This window comes from Cydia pomonella, chromosome 15 (genome assembly GCF_033807575.1).
Source record: "Cydia pomonella isolate Wapato2018A chromosome 15, ilCydPomo1, whole genome shotgun sequence".
NCBI lineage: Eukaryota > Metazoa > Arthropoda > Insecta > Lepidoptera > Tortricidae > Cydia > Cydia pomonella.
In genome coordinates, this window is record NC_084717.1 from 10,248,248 (window position 1) to 10,265,951 (window position 17,704).

General features: G+C 36.6%; 2 protein-coding genes across 2 annotated transcripts; one reads left to right on the forward strand and one right to left on the reverse strand.

Moving 5' to 3' along the window:
- Positions 1-10,907: 10,907 nt before the first annotated feature.
- LOC133525677 (uncharacterized) lies at positions 10,908-12,389 on the reverse strand. The gene has a single exon (XM_061862011.1). The coding sequence runs from the start codon at positions 12,040-12,042 to the stop codon at positions 11,443-11,445; it is 600 nt and encodes a 199-aa protein (XP_061717995.1). The 5' UTR covers positions 12,043-12,389; the 3' UTR covers positions 10,908-11,442.
- Positions 12,390-13,995: 1,606 nt separating this feature from the next.
- Positions 13,996-17,237, forward strand: LOC133525586 (uncharacterized). Its single transcript, XM_061861891.1, has 3 exons — positions 13,996-14,617; positions 15,469-15,734; positions 16,598-17,237. The coding sequence occupies exons 1-3, from the start codon at positions 14,503-14,505 to the stop codon at positions 16,982-16,984; spliced, it is 768 nt and encodes a 255-aa protein (XP_061717875.1). The 5' UTR covers positions 13,996-14,502; the 3' UTR covers positions 16,985-17,237.
- Positions 17,238-17,704: the final 467 nt, after the last annotated feature.

Sequence of the window (17,704 nt, forward strand, 5' to 3'; positions counted from 1 at the left end):
TCATCATGCAAAGTTCCATTATGTTAAAGACCACGCTGGAAGACTAATCGTGAGATTGAAGCAAAAAAATCAGTACCTATTTTACATTAATATGCTATTAATTAATAGCACATTACTACATTGGTATCGGTACCCGTTCAAATTCTAAAATACTAAAGACAGAAATACACAGATATACTAATAGACAGAGAAAGTAGCTAAGCCTAGAAAGTTTTTTTTTACAAAATGAACAGAATTTTTCAAGTATTATCTTCGCAAAACGTCTACAACCACACACATGACTCCGATTGTATGAGAGGACCCAATTCGCACACGCGTTCTCAAGCAAAATTAACTCAAACAGAAGCAACAGAATCCCAGCATCAATCGAACATCGATCACCGCTAACCGATCGTGCAGAATTAAAAAGGCACAAAGGTTATGTTCGCGTAAATCACAATAAAAGTCCGGAGAGCCGCCTGGTGCCGCCGCGAGTTATTGCGCCGTAAACTTGTGCGGTGGACACGATGCAAGTGCAGCCAGGATTCGACATTTTGGATATATATTAAAATAGATAATTAACTTAAATTAACTAAAACTAAACCGAATAAAAAATATCAAAGCGGGGACATATTTCGCAAAACTCGCGCGTGCGCGATGAGGAATATGAGGATGCTCGCTTTAGTTAGCCAGTCTTAATCTAGAAACAAGAGTGAAATTTAAAGCGCTAATATGAAGCAGGTATATTTAATTTTTGAGCGCTGGAAATAATTATATCCGGGCTAATCTTGAACTTTATTTTGCCCCATTTAGTAGTTATCGTCCTGATGAGTCACGTAAGGTGTTCTAATTTTACATTAAAACAGCAATCGAACTCAGCTACATGCATATTAAACGACCTAACTATAAACTTTTAACTATCTTATTTCAGCACTAGTAATTATAGTGTAAATATTAGTGGAGTATTAACTAGATAGTAATTAACGGGAGGAGCGAGCTATTCGAGGAGTATTGTAATATAACTTAAAACTAGACTAGTTTCGCATTCAAAAGGCCTTAAAACGTTTAACTACCCATTTTCAGCAGTTGTAATTACCATAAATATTAGAAGAACAATAACTGTGTCGCCAACTCACTATAAAGGTGTTGATCAAGGCGGGTGGTGTATACAAAAAAACCGGGCAAGTGCGAGTCGGACTCGCGCACGAAGGGCTCCGTACCATTATTTATAAAAACGGCAAAAAAATTATGTTAGTTGTATGGGAGCCCCCCTTAAATATTTATTTTATTATGTTTTTAGTATTTGTTGTTATAGCGGCAACAGAAATACATCATCTGTGAAAATTACATCTGTCTAGCTATCACGGTTCATGAGATACAGCTTGGTGACAGACGGACGGACGGACAGCGAAGTCTCAGTAATAGGGTCCTTGTCACTTCACTTGTAATTTGTATTCATGTTTGCGGTAAAATAATGGTGTCCTACGCGAGTTAGATAGGTGTCCTACGCGAGTTAGATAGGTGTCCGGCCGCGGCGCGTGCAATATAGCAGATAATATAAAAATAGACTATCTTGTAAAAAGCCTTAAAACGTTTAACTACTTGATTTGAGCAGTTGTAATTAGTATAAATGCTGGTGGTATAATGATGGTGTCCCTACGCGGGGGGAGGTGTCCGGCCGCGCAGCGTGCGATAAAGCAGGCGCCGCGGGGTCCCCGGACCTCCAGCATGGCTGACACGAGACACGCATAACCAGGATATACCGTCTAGATTGGTTTATTTGATTTTTTATTATTGAATCTGATTAGAAGTTTTACGCTTTTTGCACATTATTATTTACTTAAACGGGACTTATAATTAAGTGATTAGGCACGGTTTAGGTAATTTACCTCCGTCAACGACTATTTACTATTATTATTTTATTTATTTATTGATATTTTACATATAGGTAGTATTGGAATTTAGGACGTATGTTTTGTAAGTCAGTAAATATTCTTTATTGGACCAATAATTATTAGACCTATACATTTTACATGCATGTAAAACTACAAATAAAATTTTAAAGGAAAATAGTAAAACGGGCGGCGGTCTTTTCACTAAAAAGCGATCTCTTCCAGACAACTTTGCCGTTTTATTAATAACATTTTTATATTTTTATATTTTCCTAAGGCCTTGTGGTATTTTTTTTATGTTTAAGCGCTAAATTCTGTTTCTTTGTAACGTAAGCTTGTAATAAAAGGGGAAAGTTTTTTCTTAACTTTTTATACAATTATGTTATCAATATCATTACGAAATAAGTACCTCACAAATGCGTCACTAGTTATATTGTATTATAAAAAAACCGGCCAAGAGCATGTCGGTCCACGCTCAGTGTAGGGTTCCGTAGTTACTCTTCCGTCACAATAAACTAAACTGGAGCTTAAAGTATAGTAAATTGTTAACCAAGGGATGAAACGGTACCTTTCACCCGAGTGAAACAAATAGGCAAATTTGCATAATCAGTACCTAATTAAAGTAAATAAGTCTTTTTACTATGAAGGGGAAACTTTTTGCGATAACTCAAAAACAGCTAAACTGATCATCTCCGCTATAGTTTTCATTTAATGTATTTCTTAAGCTCTACTTCCACGATTTTTTTCATATTTTTTGGGCCTATGGTTCAAAAGTTAGAGGGGGGGGGGCACTTTTTTTTTTCTTTCGGAGCGATTATCTCCGAATATATTCACTTTATCACAAGATGTTTGATAAAGATCCCTATTAGTTTTGAAAGACCTTTCTAACGATACCCCACACTATAGGGTTAAAGCAAAAAAAAAAATTCAGTTCCAATTTACGTGTAGGGGAGGTACCCTAAAAAAAAAATTTTTTTTAGATTTTATTGTACGACTTTGTCGGCTTTATTGATTTATATATCCATGCCAAATTTCAGCTTTCGAGCACTAACTACCACGGAGCAAAGCCTCGCACAGACAGACAGACAGACAGACGGACATGGCGAAACTATAAGGGTTCCTAGTTGACTACGGTATCCTAAAAAACATCTAACACCTCATAGCTAAAAAAACCTGAAAAAATGTAATACCTACAAACATAATTTTTAGTCCCTTTTTATGCCGCCAGTATATTTTTTACGATGTACTATTCTTAGATGTACTACTCTGAATAGGTGTACTATTCTTTTTATACGTAATCATATTTTTTTTGTAATTTATTCAAAATACATACCTTACTTACTACGGCTGCTTAATGTCCGACTCTTAGTCATGTCCACTCAATTCTACCCCACGCCCGCGAGCCCACCGTACCATGTAAATAATAATTAATTTTATTGTAAATGCTTATATTTTATTGCGGGATTTGTCAACAGTGCGCGCGATGTATTTTGTTGCCTGATATATTTATTGTTGGTTGCTTAATGTAGTGCCTAAGTGGACATGTGTCCGTGCTAGTCTTGTATCGCGTATGCAATTGCACACCTATGTAATCTACGTGTATTTATATCTGTAGTTGTATGCATAGTCATTTGGTATTATAATTCCTTAGAGCTATGTTCATAACAGTAACTTATTGTAGTCGTGGTCTTGTTATATGGATCTGACTAGGTCTAACTAGCTCTTGACAAAGCGATTGCGTTTTCGAATAAAGGTCGGGTGTGTAAAATTTAGAATCGTTGGCCACATTTACATACGCATTTTGATTCATGACGATTGCTTGTACCGTTGAGTAACTGTTAGTTAAATAAGAACCTATATTTATAAAAGTACCTTGTTACTTTTTAAGTTCTTGTTCTTACTTAGATTCCTAAAAAAATACAGTAAATTTAATTTAGAAATGGTCTACTAAACTGACTAAAATTTCGTATCAGTTTGGATTACAACTGTGAGATTTAAGTTCCCTAACTTTATTAATTAATTAACACAACTTTAACTAAAAAATTATAAAAAAAAAATGTATTAACATATAAATTAATTTCAATGGGTTCGATTTCACTAGAAAGAAACAGGAGACGGGGTTTCATAATACGGTATACGGTATGGTTCAATGGTTTTATTTAACTCTTTTTTACTAGGTTCATAGTGGATTCAAGTGCTAAGGTCTATTACGAGTAGGTACAAGCTTTCAGGGTCGTGAGGATAACGGCTCTAGATTAAAGATTAGTATTGTCTGTCATAGATTATGGTGACGTGTGTTATTCCAAAATTAGTCAGGAGTTACTTAACAAATTAGATCGATTGCTCAATAATTGTATCCGATTTATTTACGGGCTCCGAAAGTATGACCATGTTTCTGATTTCCGCCGCAAACTAAACTGGCTCCCGATCCGCGAGCGTCGGTCGTCTAGAATACTTTGCATGCTTTATACCATCCTCTTTGATCCAGCTGCACCAGCTTACCTTAAATCAAAATTTCAATTTGTAACACCTCGTCCCGGTTGCGGCCTTCGTACCTCTAGGAGTCTTAAACTTCCTCTCTCTCCCAATACGACAAGCACAGAGCAAATCTTCCTTAAAACGCCAATTACGTAAATACTTTTCGGACGTACACCAACATTGTAAGACTATATGACGGTTTTAAATGGGTACAATATTTCAAATATATACATATATATATATGTGTATGTATTTATGCATGTTTATTTATAATAGTAGTATTTAGATAGTGACTTTTATCTCTATGTACTGATTTTCTTTTGTACCGCACCAATTGTAAGTTTCTGTTTGGCCCAATCGTTGACTGGTAAAGAATGCCTTAAGGCATTAAGTTCGCCATTTGTACTTTTTTTGTATTGTGCAATAAAGGTTAAATAAATAAATAAATTAAAGTATACTGTATAATAGTTACCTACCCGGCAATCATTTGACCTCCAATTACATTGCAATGCAATACCCTTAGTCTGAGGTGAGGACTAAACAATAATGTGACAATCGTTAGGGTTCTCATAATTATTGGGAACAGATACGGGACAGTGGGGTAGTAATGGCGTTAGGGGGGGCGGGTGCAAATACATATTCTCATAGATTAAACTCTCATAGGTATAGAAACAATGCGGTTAAACAGAGATGATTGTGACCATTTATTTACGTAGATATTCTGCAGTAGTATTGATTTACAGGACAAAAACGGTATGGGTAAAAATACGATACTTCAATACGGTGACAGTCCCGTATATACGGGACGTATGGCAGCCCTAACAATCGTACATCGACAAACGCCAAACGAAAACTAAAAATGTCACGCGACAATTTCCATACATTATTGAAGTTCCGATTGGCGTTTTCTCTCAAACGATTGTCCGCTTATTTGACGACAGACATGAACGACACTGTTATAACTAGGATGTAAATGAACTGCAGTTATGTTATGCAAAGGCAATGGATCTCGTTAGTCGCGAGTTACGATAGCTCGCTTGAACGACCGGCGACTTAGCACGCAATACCATGCATTTGTGTTCTGTGACCAATGGTATTTCGCTTTCTTTTCTTATTCCAAATGTTATGATCTCTATAGGTACGTTTGATGTAATTTTTCATACAAACATTGCCGTGGGTATAATACGGAAAGGGAAACAGAGTCCTTACATCGACAAACCGACCTTTAGAATCAATTTTTACACGGAAATATTCTTTATTCTCTACCAGTCTCTACTTTCTTGTGCGTATAATTCAGCAGCCACACTCCCCTTCACTTGAGCCAAAGATATGTATAACTCCGTATAACTTAAATAAAGTCTTAAGAAAAAAACATGCCTCGAGAAATCAAGAAAAATGTATGCTCGAATAGATGGCGATATACCTTTGGCCAGTTTGGCCTGTACTCGAGTGGATGGCGACACCATTTGATATTTAACACATATCAGTGAAAGTACATCCTGGGTCAAATAGCTATATGTCATTCTAAGACCTATTTTACTTTGGCAATACGCCTCTATACCAAATACTCTTTGCTTAAGCTTGAGCAAAATATAAAATAAATAATATCAAAACTAGGATCACAATATACCTATAAATAAAATTAAATCATCTTACACTACTGCACACGTTTTACTGCAAACACTAATGTCTATATTTAGTCATCTATTAAATATACGACATGGATACTTAACTGAAATGGGTCCTTATACCCCTTATATGACATTCGATTTGAACGAAGTGCGTTTTACGAGGCATTTCAGTGGAATTCAATTTAGTCACGAAGGTAAACCTCTGACCTAAACACGGTTTACACCGATGGCAGGCATATTAGTACGTGAAACAGACGTACTATAATAATATGGTGGCATAAAACGGGTGGATTAAGTACCTCAAGTACCGGTGCTAGTTTAAATAGCACACACGGTAAAGGTACATGGTTTCTATTGCCAACGTTGGTGATGAGGCGTGAATCTGGCTGCCTGAGGAATGAGGAATGAGAGCTGAGGAATGAGGATGCCTGTCACCGGGGCAGGTAAGGGAGACCAGGCCGCGTAGCCAACGTTACAATCGTCAACGCTCCGTAGTGTAGCGTAGTCATCTCTCTCTATCACTCTTCCATATTAGTGCGACTGTGACAGTTGCGTTTCGTTCGCCACGGAGCGTGAACGATATGCACTTTGGCTACGCGGGCAGAGCGCCGATTTTTTGATTTCGAGCGCTTGATTTCGTCACTCGAAAATCTGTGGAAAACGGCGAGATGCAATTTTTTCAAAATACCAGCGATAGAAATTGGGTATCTTTGTATGGGGAATCAATAACAGCTCAACCAATTTAGATGTGTTTACGTCTACATCTTTGATTTAGTTGAAAATAGTTAATACCAAACTTGACTTAGAACCTAAACAATGTCGCCGACGATGATAGCCTTTACATCCCACCCCCCACCTGCATTAAAAATCTGGGTGGTTCCACTTTTTAATTACATCTTAGGAATGTTAAGATTAATACTGCCGAAGGAAATCTTTTGTTCAGAGAACGCCGTATTTGACCTTATTTATAGGTTGTGCACCTTCGACTAGGTCACAACTAGACATTACGATACTCAATAACGAGACGCCTGCATACGTCAATTTAGCGAGTCAAATAGCACCCCTGAAGTGTTTACATGACCCGTCGCCATCCCGGGACATGTGTGCGGCCCCCTTATCTCACCACCGACGACGTTAAGGATGCCAGAGGTTCACTATTTTTATGTCTTTCAATTATTTGACTTCTCATTCTATGCACATTGGGTAGTTAGTTATTACAACCGTTATTTAATGAAATTATATAGATTAGATACTTAAATACTAATAGGGTGTACATCCTTAGGAAAAGCACTTTCAAGCCTTTAAATAGGTATTATAATATTGGTAGTAAAAGCAGGTTATAAAGTTTAATAACGTTTGTAGATGCTTAATTGCTTTTTAGGGTTGCTTAGTTGTAGTAGTAGGGCTTAGTTTAGACATTTAAATTTATAAAAATATTTTCTTGGGAGGGGCACTCGTAAATGTACCTAACTAAAAGTGAAAAAATATATATTATTCGATAGGTTTTGAAATAGTTATTTACGATACAAGTGCGAAAAATAGGAAATTCGTATAAACGAGTGGCGATAAAGTAAAACACGACCGAAGGGAGGGTTTTAAATCGACACGAGTTGCGAATTACCTATTCGCACATATATCGTACAACGTTTTACAGTACATAATATGATCCTTTAAATTTTCGACATAGTTACATAATGTGCTAATTTACGCACTAGTGCGGAAAAGTAGCACCATATGTACTGTAATAGTACATTTCGATGCTAGTGCGGAAAGTATGTCATTCATTACTTCACGAGTACCGAGATATATTGCCTCGAGCCGTAGGCGATTGGCAAGACTCGGGACGAGTGAAGAATGACATTTCCGCACGTGTAGCGAACGACGTTTTTTAATACAGTTGCGAAAAAATAAGAAAAACAACAAGTACTTTTTTTATGCATGTTCTATAAGACAGAAACAATTGTTAATATAAAATATTATACTATTATTACCTAAGTATCGTTATTTACGATTATTTGTGTATCGTATATTTAAATTGTATGAAAACGATATCGAATGTTGCCTTTGGAAACTTAAAACATTCTTGCTGTAAGAAAAAACGCGTCTGCTTTGACAGGCGTTTCGGCAGCTATTCCGCTCCATTCAGACAACTTATTAAGAACGGTTTTTCAATATTCAATATTGAAAAATAAACGTGTTATAATGATGCAGAGGTAAGTATTAAAATATGAAATATGCTTATATATTATTTATTATTTTTACATTAACAGTAGGTTTTTATGTTGATTACGACTTTTAAAGGAAACTAACATTAACACTCATCAATAAGTAGTCATGAATTGGAACAAGTGGAAAAGTAAAAAGCACTAATTCGCGAAATCCAACTTTCCGCACGCTAAACAGCTACGTAAAGTAGCACTTTTTGAGCAACTGTATTAAAAAATATTCTTTTGATTCATTATCATACGTTTGAAAATAATCGCTCCGAAAGTTACAATTATTGTGCAGCCACCACCCCGTAAATCTTGAACCTGGCGTGCAAAACGTAATTTCCACTAGGTACCTAAAATTTTGTTGAATTTTATGATTAGTTGAGCCATTAATGTTTTTTTTTTTTTTTTTAAAAAAAACGTATCTTATTAAAACGGCGTAAGTGTCTCGAGGATACTTGTGGCTTGTATGGCTTACCTACTCTAATCTTACACGTTTCATTAGACTACGAATTATTCTTTTGATAATAATTTGAAATATCTCAAATTACAGTGTCTGTAGAAGATTTACCACCCACGCGTTTTTTAGCTGATATAAAGTTATTACTTCACTAAATTACCTAACCACATTTTTCACGAAAACAAGATGTTATATAAAAATATCAGCCAGTTTATAACATCACAATTTAGCCTCAGATCAGCTTCTAACAGTTCAAACCGATGCAAACCCGGTCCGTAAACATGAGGCGATGACAGACCCAACACAGCAGCCGTAATTACCAGATCTTTACTTAAACAAAACAAAATACTTGTAATCTTCATACAAACACAATACATACAAAAATAAACCCTAACGCTTAAGCTATAGAGGCGGTTGCTACCAACGAGTAATAAAAGCAAATCTTCCTTGAGTGGGGTGTTCAATAGAATCTTTAAAGCCAACGCAGCTATTATTAGGTGCGAGCGCGATTATTTGACAGTTTGAAAACGTTTACAGATTGTAGGTGGGTACTAACAGCAACATTATGAATTGACCAGCTTTGAACCTTATATCTTGGCAGTAAAGTTGAATAATGTCAACACTGGATATTAAAAGGCAACGTGGCTTCCTGTTTTTGAGGTAAACAGCAGTGTTTTGTGGCCTCTGCTGAGAAACGCGATGGTTTGCAGCGTTCTCATAAAGATTACAGATATAAGGGTATCCGTTACATAAATAAACCTTAAATATAATTTATTTTATTTATAAAGTATTATAACATTTGCAATCACATTACTCATTCGAGAGATATTAATTGCCGCAATAACAGAATATTGTAAATGTGTGGATAATGGGTGTAAAATTTGTCTTAGGCGGATATTTTTATGTTCTACTCAGACTTGAAAATTGCATTCGCAACAGACAAACAACTACAAACCACGCTTCAATTAATACGGATAGGTATATCAATTAAGCAAAGCTAAATCTGTAAAAATTTTGTGTTATAATATATATACCTATCCAAAATCGATTTTTACTTTCAATATTTCTGGCGAGAAGACAAATTATCACTTTGCAGTATTTTATGAAGTTAACCATATTATTTTCAGTACTTGTATATTCACAAAAATAAAATAGGCTGCTTAGTTTTATCGCAATAAATTATTTTTCAATTCACCTATACCTGGGCACAGAATAAGTAATAGTACTACCGTACAGAAAGGAAACTACCTACAAAACCGAAGTTTGACAGCGATTCAGGGCCGAATCATGTTGTTCCTTGTCGGCACTTTTTGATATTCGACAAATTTGACACATATCATGAAAGAATAAGGATCAAAGTCAAATGACGTTCTAAAAGTTTTAATCATGTGTCGAAAGATGGCAGTAAAGCTGTGGATACAAAGTTTTCTTTGACAATGCACCTCTATGTATTCCAAATTATCTTTGCATCTGTTAACATAAAAACTAAAAGCTACTTGCGAACGATTAGAACTACGCATTTTATCATAATCATTAAGGATTGTAAGTCCCTAAATAATAAAAGAAAAAAAAAGCGAATGGGCCAAAATGAGGGGTTTTATTTTAACGCAGCTTTACCGTAAACACGTGGTGACATTGATTTGATAAAATTTCAATTATTGTAACTTAGTTTTAATGCACAAAATGTGGAAAAAGAATGAAATCATCCACTAGACATAAAGTAATTTTTACCATCAATAATAGAAAAAGTTGTGTGTATTTATACCTACCTACTAATATAAACACACACATTTTACCACTTTAGAAAAAAATTATATTAGAATCCTCAATATCATTTTTGAAGACCTATCCAGATACCACACACGTGGGTTTCATGAAAAAAATTTTTTTGAGTTTCAGTTCTATGTATGGGGAACCCCTAAAATTTATAGTTTTTTTTCTATTTTTGTGTGAAAATCTTAATGCGGTTCATAGAATACATCTACTTACCAAGTTTGAACAGTATAGCTCTTATAGTTTCGGAAAAAAGTGGCTGTGACATAAACGGACAGACAGACGGACATGACGAATCTATAAGGGTTCCGTTTTTTTGCCATTTGGATATGGAACCCTAAAAAGTATCTTACCAAATGTGAATTATTAAAAAGAAAATCATTTCAATTAAATTACAATAAAACTGAGTGCATATTTTTGTATAGTACCCAAACAGAAGATAGAAATATCAATAAAAACGAGTTAATAACCTAGCTGGGTGGGAATTTACGCAGTAAAGGCGAATTTATGGTAAAGTAGTTTTATCAACCATCATTTAGCTGGGTTTGTAAGAATGAAGGGATACCTAGGGGTAACTTTGATAGCTATTACTTTACGGGTATTCAGTTTCCTACGGAAAACCTTTGGGATGCTATTGGTTGAGTGAGGCTAAGTTGCAACGGACATTAGTTGAAGAACTGTCAGTTTTGATACAATAAAAATATTAAGTAAGTAAGTAAGTATTAGAAATTATTTAGACGCTTTACAGGTCCGATTCTTAGTGGCAAAAAAACAAAATTAAAAGCGAAGATTCAATCAGTCAATCACAATTATAGAGTTATTAAAATTGCAATTTTAGGTTAATACCATCGAGATAACGTTAAATAGATACCCACTTACTAGCTTCATCAATATCGTTACGTATCTACTATGTAATTGACAAGACTCAAAACAATAAATATAAATAAATATCGCTCTAGCTGTCCGTAAGACTCAAACAACAAACCACTAATCACACCATCGCGAATGTATAAATATTTTTATAATCCAGGGCTTGTTCCTTCACTCCACTTCGCGTATCCTTCACACAACTGCACCAGCGCCGAGAACAGCTCCTCCGGCGGTAACTCCACGTTCCTCAGCCTCCTCACTTCTCTACTCTCCCTCTTTCTCCTTCCATAACTCGCGAACTGACTCTGCGGTCTCTTCTTTATCCCCGCGCTTAACACAAACGTCTGCGGCGTCGGCGCCGCTGGAGTCGGAAACGGATACTGCTGCTTAGCCTTCACGGCTTGTACTATAAGGCAAAGTAGATAACCCCCGAAAGCCAGGAATGCCAACGTCGTCACAGACATTGAGAATAAATGACTGATCTTACTTTCTTTCTTATGCTCGATTTCTTCATAATCTCCTCTCTTTATTGGCGGTGCTTTTACAGCCATAGCCTGAGCCCCAAATCGCTCCAAATACGAAGGCGTTGGCGCCATCGTAACATTCTCATAACGCGCAGTGACCATATCTTGTAGTGATGACTTCAGCCTCAACAGCTTTTCTAAAGGCAGCTCGTTCAGAAATTGTATTTCCTCAGTGGTGAAATCGGCTGAAACTTGCGTGACGATTATCAGTAGGAGTGGAAACATTTTTCCAGACACTTGCTTTAGTGGTTGGGCATGGAATGAGCAGCTTGAGACAGTTCGCTATTACCGTGGTCTGCTAAGCACGACAATCTAGCGGTCACGGCTAACAGGTCATGTGGAGATGACAGATTTATCTGTGCTAACTAACAGTGTCTTATCTGAAAACACTAATCCATCTCTAAGACATCCTAACCCGGTAAACTAAATCTAACTTGTAGTGTGAGGTAGTTGTTTTTCTTAATTCCTCCAAAAATATTCTTAATGTTTTTTTTTATTCCAAACATTAATCGACCGACCGAAGTGGAGTGGGAAAACTTTTCATATTAAGTTGTTAGACGATATCCTGATGAATAATCCCTAACCAATTTTCATGAATTTTGGCACAAAATTAGCTGAGATAAATGCAATTTTAAAGTTCGAATATGAGAAGAAGCCGCTTGGAGCTTTAGAGGTGAAGAGATTAAATCGTGTATGTCGCGAGGTTTGTTGGGTCCGAATTACATTCCTGCCAAATAGAATAAACATTGATAAAAGATTACTTAAGATAACATCTAGCAACCATAAGATCACTTTATTCTCACGCAATAAATTGAAATTCAAAATGTTTTTGGCAATGACTGTTACGGCTGTCCATATGGCTGTTACATGTATAGTATGCGTGGTGTAGCCATACGGGGGTGCTAGAATTAGCCTAAGGTTAACTCTGCACTAACTTTCACAAATCTGTGCCAATCATATTTTCATATACTATGTAAACTCCATATAACGTCACTCGATATAACGGTTCACTCCCTATAACGTCGACATTTGTTGGTTACCTATAGTTGCTTTACTTTAATATTAATATCTCTCTATATAACGAAAACTCTCTATAGCGTCAAAAAACGTCCGGTGTATTTTTAATTTATGGTGTAACTACATTTTGTCATAGCAAAGTCTGTGCAGCTGCAGACTCTGCAGTGCAGAGTAAGCTTGTTACAAGTTCCAAATCTAAACTTCATGATGAGGGCGTTACAGTACCATCTTCAACAATGACCCGACTTTGTACGGAGATTTACAGGTATATTGATTATTTACCTACAGAAGTATTTGTCTACCTACAGCGAGATGTGGGACAATTTAGGTATGTTAGGAAATGATGTCCCAACACTTTAATATCGCTGATGAAAGTGTTGGAAGGCCGATGTTCCATTGTATGTCTTTGTTTCATTTTCTTTGTATTTCGTTATATACAGGAGGTTTGATATGTTATACTTTTGTCACTTGTTTTTATTTAGGTATTTACACAATAACATATAAACACATACTAACATTTTGTTATAGGTTGTAGCATGTTGTAGGTACCGATCATACCTAGGAATTTTAGGGGCCACATTTACGTTTTATTTCCGGAAAATTTGCCAAGTACCTATGGAACCTCCTTGAAGTGCGCATTGCGGAAAATCATCCGTATGCGGATAAAAATCTGTGGTCACAGGTACAGATTTCCCATATAAGTACATAATAGTTATTTTTTTTTACAAGGGGGCAAAGTTTTTGTTTAACCGCTCGTGCTAATATTGATACCCGAGCAAGCGAAAGATTCCAAAATTGAACCACGAGCATAGCGAGTGGTTCGAGAAGTGGAATCTTGAGAGTTGCGAGGGTTTCAATGCACGAGGGTTAAACAAATTTTGCCTCCGAGGGAAACACAAAATTTTTCACCACACCAACACGAGGCAACTACTAACTATGAAATACCAAAAAATTCAAAGAAATCAAATCCAAATGAACATAATAAAAAAATTATAATTCAAAATCATCATTTAAAAGTCAATCTACTAGTTATTCGTAGTTAACATAAGGAACCAACTCAAAATTTACATTTGATTACTTTGCCCCTCATGGACAAAATGCAACTTTCTCATTCGTTTTTGAACAATCAAGAGGGCCTTTACCAGTTGGTGTGGTGAAAACTCAATTATCGTTACTTTTCCATAGTATGTACCTACTAGTGATCGTTTCTACCTGTGTTTGTCAATGTATCTCTCTACCTGTCATTAAATGTCGCCCCATAATCCAGAGGTCTGGAAATTAAGTAAATTGAAAACTAAGTTAAAAAAAAATGCTTATTTCTCTTGCATGTTCTAGTAAACTAGTAATAAAATACTCAAACTCAGATCAACTTAAAAATTATACGTGAGACGCGAGAATACCCGTAACGCCATCTATTAGCAGCGGCAAAATAACTACATCCTTATAAATGTACAACACGGCATTCTTAACTGAATATATCATAATAATTACATACATTTTTTCCAATGAAGTATCCACAGACATGTATTTTATTTGTATTACATGAAACTACATCCTATATAGCCTTTAAAATAATTGGTCGCATGCTCTGCTACTCGTGCGCATTAGCTCAACAAGCGGAGCATATCGCAAGCGCAGTGACATACTAGTTCTTCCAGATCTCTCGAGATGGCAGCACGCGTGTGTATATTGTTTTTGGTGCTGAACGTGGTTTCAGGGCAAAAAAATGAAGGAATAATTGATCATTTGAGCAATGGGATGAAGTTTGCGAAGGACTTTCTTGGTAAGTTTTTTTCTTTTTTGAGATGTTGGAATCAGATATGATTTAGCCGAGCCCATTAATAAACATAAGTTTATTGTTTAGTGCTTATATATAACAACGATATATTATTATATTTTTTATCTTCGACTTCATACATATACCTCTACAATTTACGTTTTCTTTGTAGTGGGAAAAACATAGTTTTGTATGTATAAGAAAGTATTGCGCTTCTTTTACCAGACTAAGATTTTAGCCAGTGAAATAGAGGTTGAAAGAACCCATTATTTAGAAATCTTAAACTAAGTTAACTAATCGTACTGGAAGTACAATCTACAAGTAATATTATTACTATGTGACCTTTTTAGCATTAGGTACCTATTAATGGTCCTATATTTTATGCAGTAATACATTATCTATTTTGTTATAAGAGCTTGCTTTATGGGAATTGGTATGAGAAATGTGTCGTGAATTACTTACAACACTAAATTTAGAATACATTGCAGTTGCCTGTCGGTAAGAGCGTGCAACTTTCAACTCGAAGGTCGCGGGTCCAACCCCCGGCTCGTACAAATGTGTTTTTGGATACTATGTAGATACGGTATATGTACCTACTATTTCATATTTACTAGCCGCTTTTCGGAGAAGGAAAACATCGTGAAGAAACCTGACTAACCCTATAATACTAATAAAAATACCCCTACTGGACTGAAAGACCAGATGGCAGTCGCTCTCTACGCCAATCCTCGCAATTAATTGCCAAGCGAACCCCATGCTCTCATGAGCCGTGGCAAAAATCTGGGATAACGCGAAGATGATGATGATGACATTGCAGTTGCAATATTTGATTCTCAATGTTTTTTTTTTCCTTCCAGGTTCAGAATCAATAGCATTAAAAGTTGCTGAATTCGTCGTCCGCGCATTCCAAAACGCCAACCCTCCACAAATAAACCGACGCAAACCCCTAGAGGGTTACGAAGATGAAACAGAAAATTTTGCGCAGGAAAATAGACCTTATTCTCATGTCGAAGAAGCTCCAAGTCCAATGGCACCGCTGAGGAAATTGGTGAGGCTGTTTGGCTTGCAGCCCAATCAGATTAGTGCCGTTGCTGTCAATGCTTTGGTTTTTGTTGCACAAATGGTAAGTAGGCATATTTACTCGCACAGCCAATCATCAAAAATATATGGGTTGGACATGAGTTCGTACGTGAGAAGGTAACTGACATAGAAGGTATTCCGTCAACATTAGCAACTTTACCTTCTCAACATGTTTTGCCCGCAGTATCACATTTGATTAAAAATTAGTACCTGCATTATCTTTTGCAAAACCAAGTTATTGATTTACTAGTCTAGTGAAACAGCTAATTTGTTGGTGACAAATTCGCCTTACACTTGTCCATTATTCAGAACCCCTAGTGTAAATTTATTCGATAGCGTGACGTGCAGGCGTATGCGTTTGCGTTAAGTCTCATTTCGTATGGGATTTAGAAACAGCGCGCCAAGCGGGACGTTTTGGAAACTCAAAATCCCATACAAAATGAGACTTAACGCAAACGGGTACGTCACACTATCGAACAACTTTACACTAGATGCACAGATGTGGACCCGGGTACGTCCTTAAACTACGTCCAAAAGAGAGGTATGGGCATTGTGAATGTCATCTCGCTTTGTGTGGTGGGGCACAACACAGCGGATGTTATTCCAGATCTAGAGCAGAGCCCAACTGATGGGGAAGTACCTCCACCTTACAGAAAACCGCAGCTAAATAACACTAGACCCTACTCATAGTGTTGTGTTCCTGCCTGTGAGTAGGTTGCCAGAGCTCATCGACGGGGGGGATTTAGGGTCGGCAACGCGCATGTTACTCCTCTGGAGTAGCAGGCGTATATAGGCTACGGAGACTGTTTACAATCAGGCGGGCCGTATGCATGTTTGCCACCGACGTAGTATAAAAAAAAAAGATGTTTGGTCAAAGCTAAACAATTTTTCGAAATTCAATTTCAGATATCGACCTTCCTCGCCGGACCGAAAAGGTCTAACCGCCCATACCGTTACGACGACACAACCCAATGGATCCTGAACAAAAACTCCCGGAAACTGCAGGACATCCTCGCTACAGCCAAGAACCAATCACTCCCTGACTTGTTAGAAGACATCGTGGAAGAACAAAGCCAGGGCGAAGAAGCTAGTTGTATTAAACTTCTTGTTTGTAAAATAACTCCGTTTGTGACCAAAATGCAGACTGCTGTATTTGGAGAAAGCAAAATAAACGATAGCGATAAAGTTCCAGGCGCAGATAGTATGTATCGCCATCTACCGACGAGTAATGAAATTGAAGATCGCAGCGCCATCTGTGAGCAAAAGCATCGAGACTGTGATTTAAATGAATGAAAATGGGAAGTTTGAATAACTTATTAAAAATAGTATAAAAGTCTGCGTTGAAGATACTCCAGAGGGTCTAGCCAAGATGAGTATCATTGATAGAAAACACCAGGCGAGGGTTTTTCTATTGGTTTGACGTTTATTGATGTGCGATTGACATCTTGGCTAGGCCCGCAGTGCTTTATAATAATGTAGTATTTAAATTCTAAATCAATTTAAAATAACATGTTTGCTAATACTTATATTAAACATTTAATTTAATTTTAAAAAAATTACCTATAGGTATACCTAATCACGCGTCGAGTTCCTGAGCGACATAAAAATGTTAAAAATCGTAAGAAAAGTGTCGATGTCATGTCAAGAACTTTAAAATAAGAATATTTTGAATTATGTTCAACTCAATATTAAGTTCGATTTAAGGCCCTGTAGTTCGTGTTCTTCTCTCACTCTCGCTAAGCATAAGCGTGCGCGAGATGGGTGTACGTGCTCGGTACCGCGGATATCATGTGTTTGAATTTTAAAAAAATCGATGAGTTTTCTCAAAAATTAAAGTGTGCTTTAGAAGCATTTTTCATATTTTAGGCTTTGGTGCAATAAATTGTTACACATTTTTTAAAGTGCGTTTTAGACCTATGTTCTCATTATTTTCTATCGACCGGATTTCTATCAGGAGAAAATCCTCAAGATTGCTAATTAAATTTTTGCCGAGAGCATGTTGGGCGATGCTCA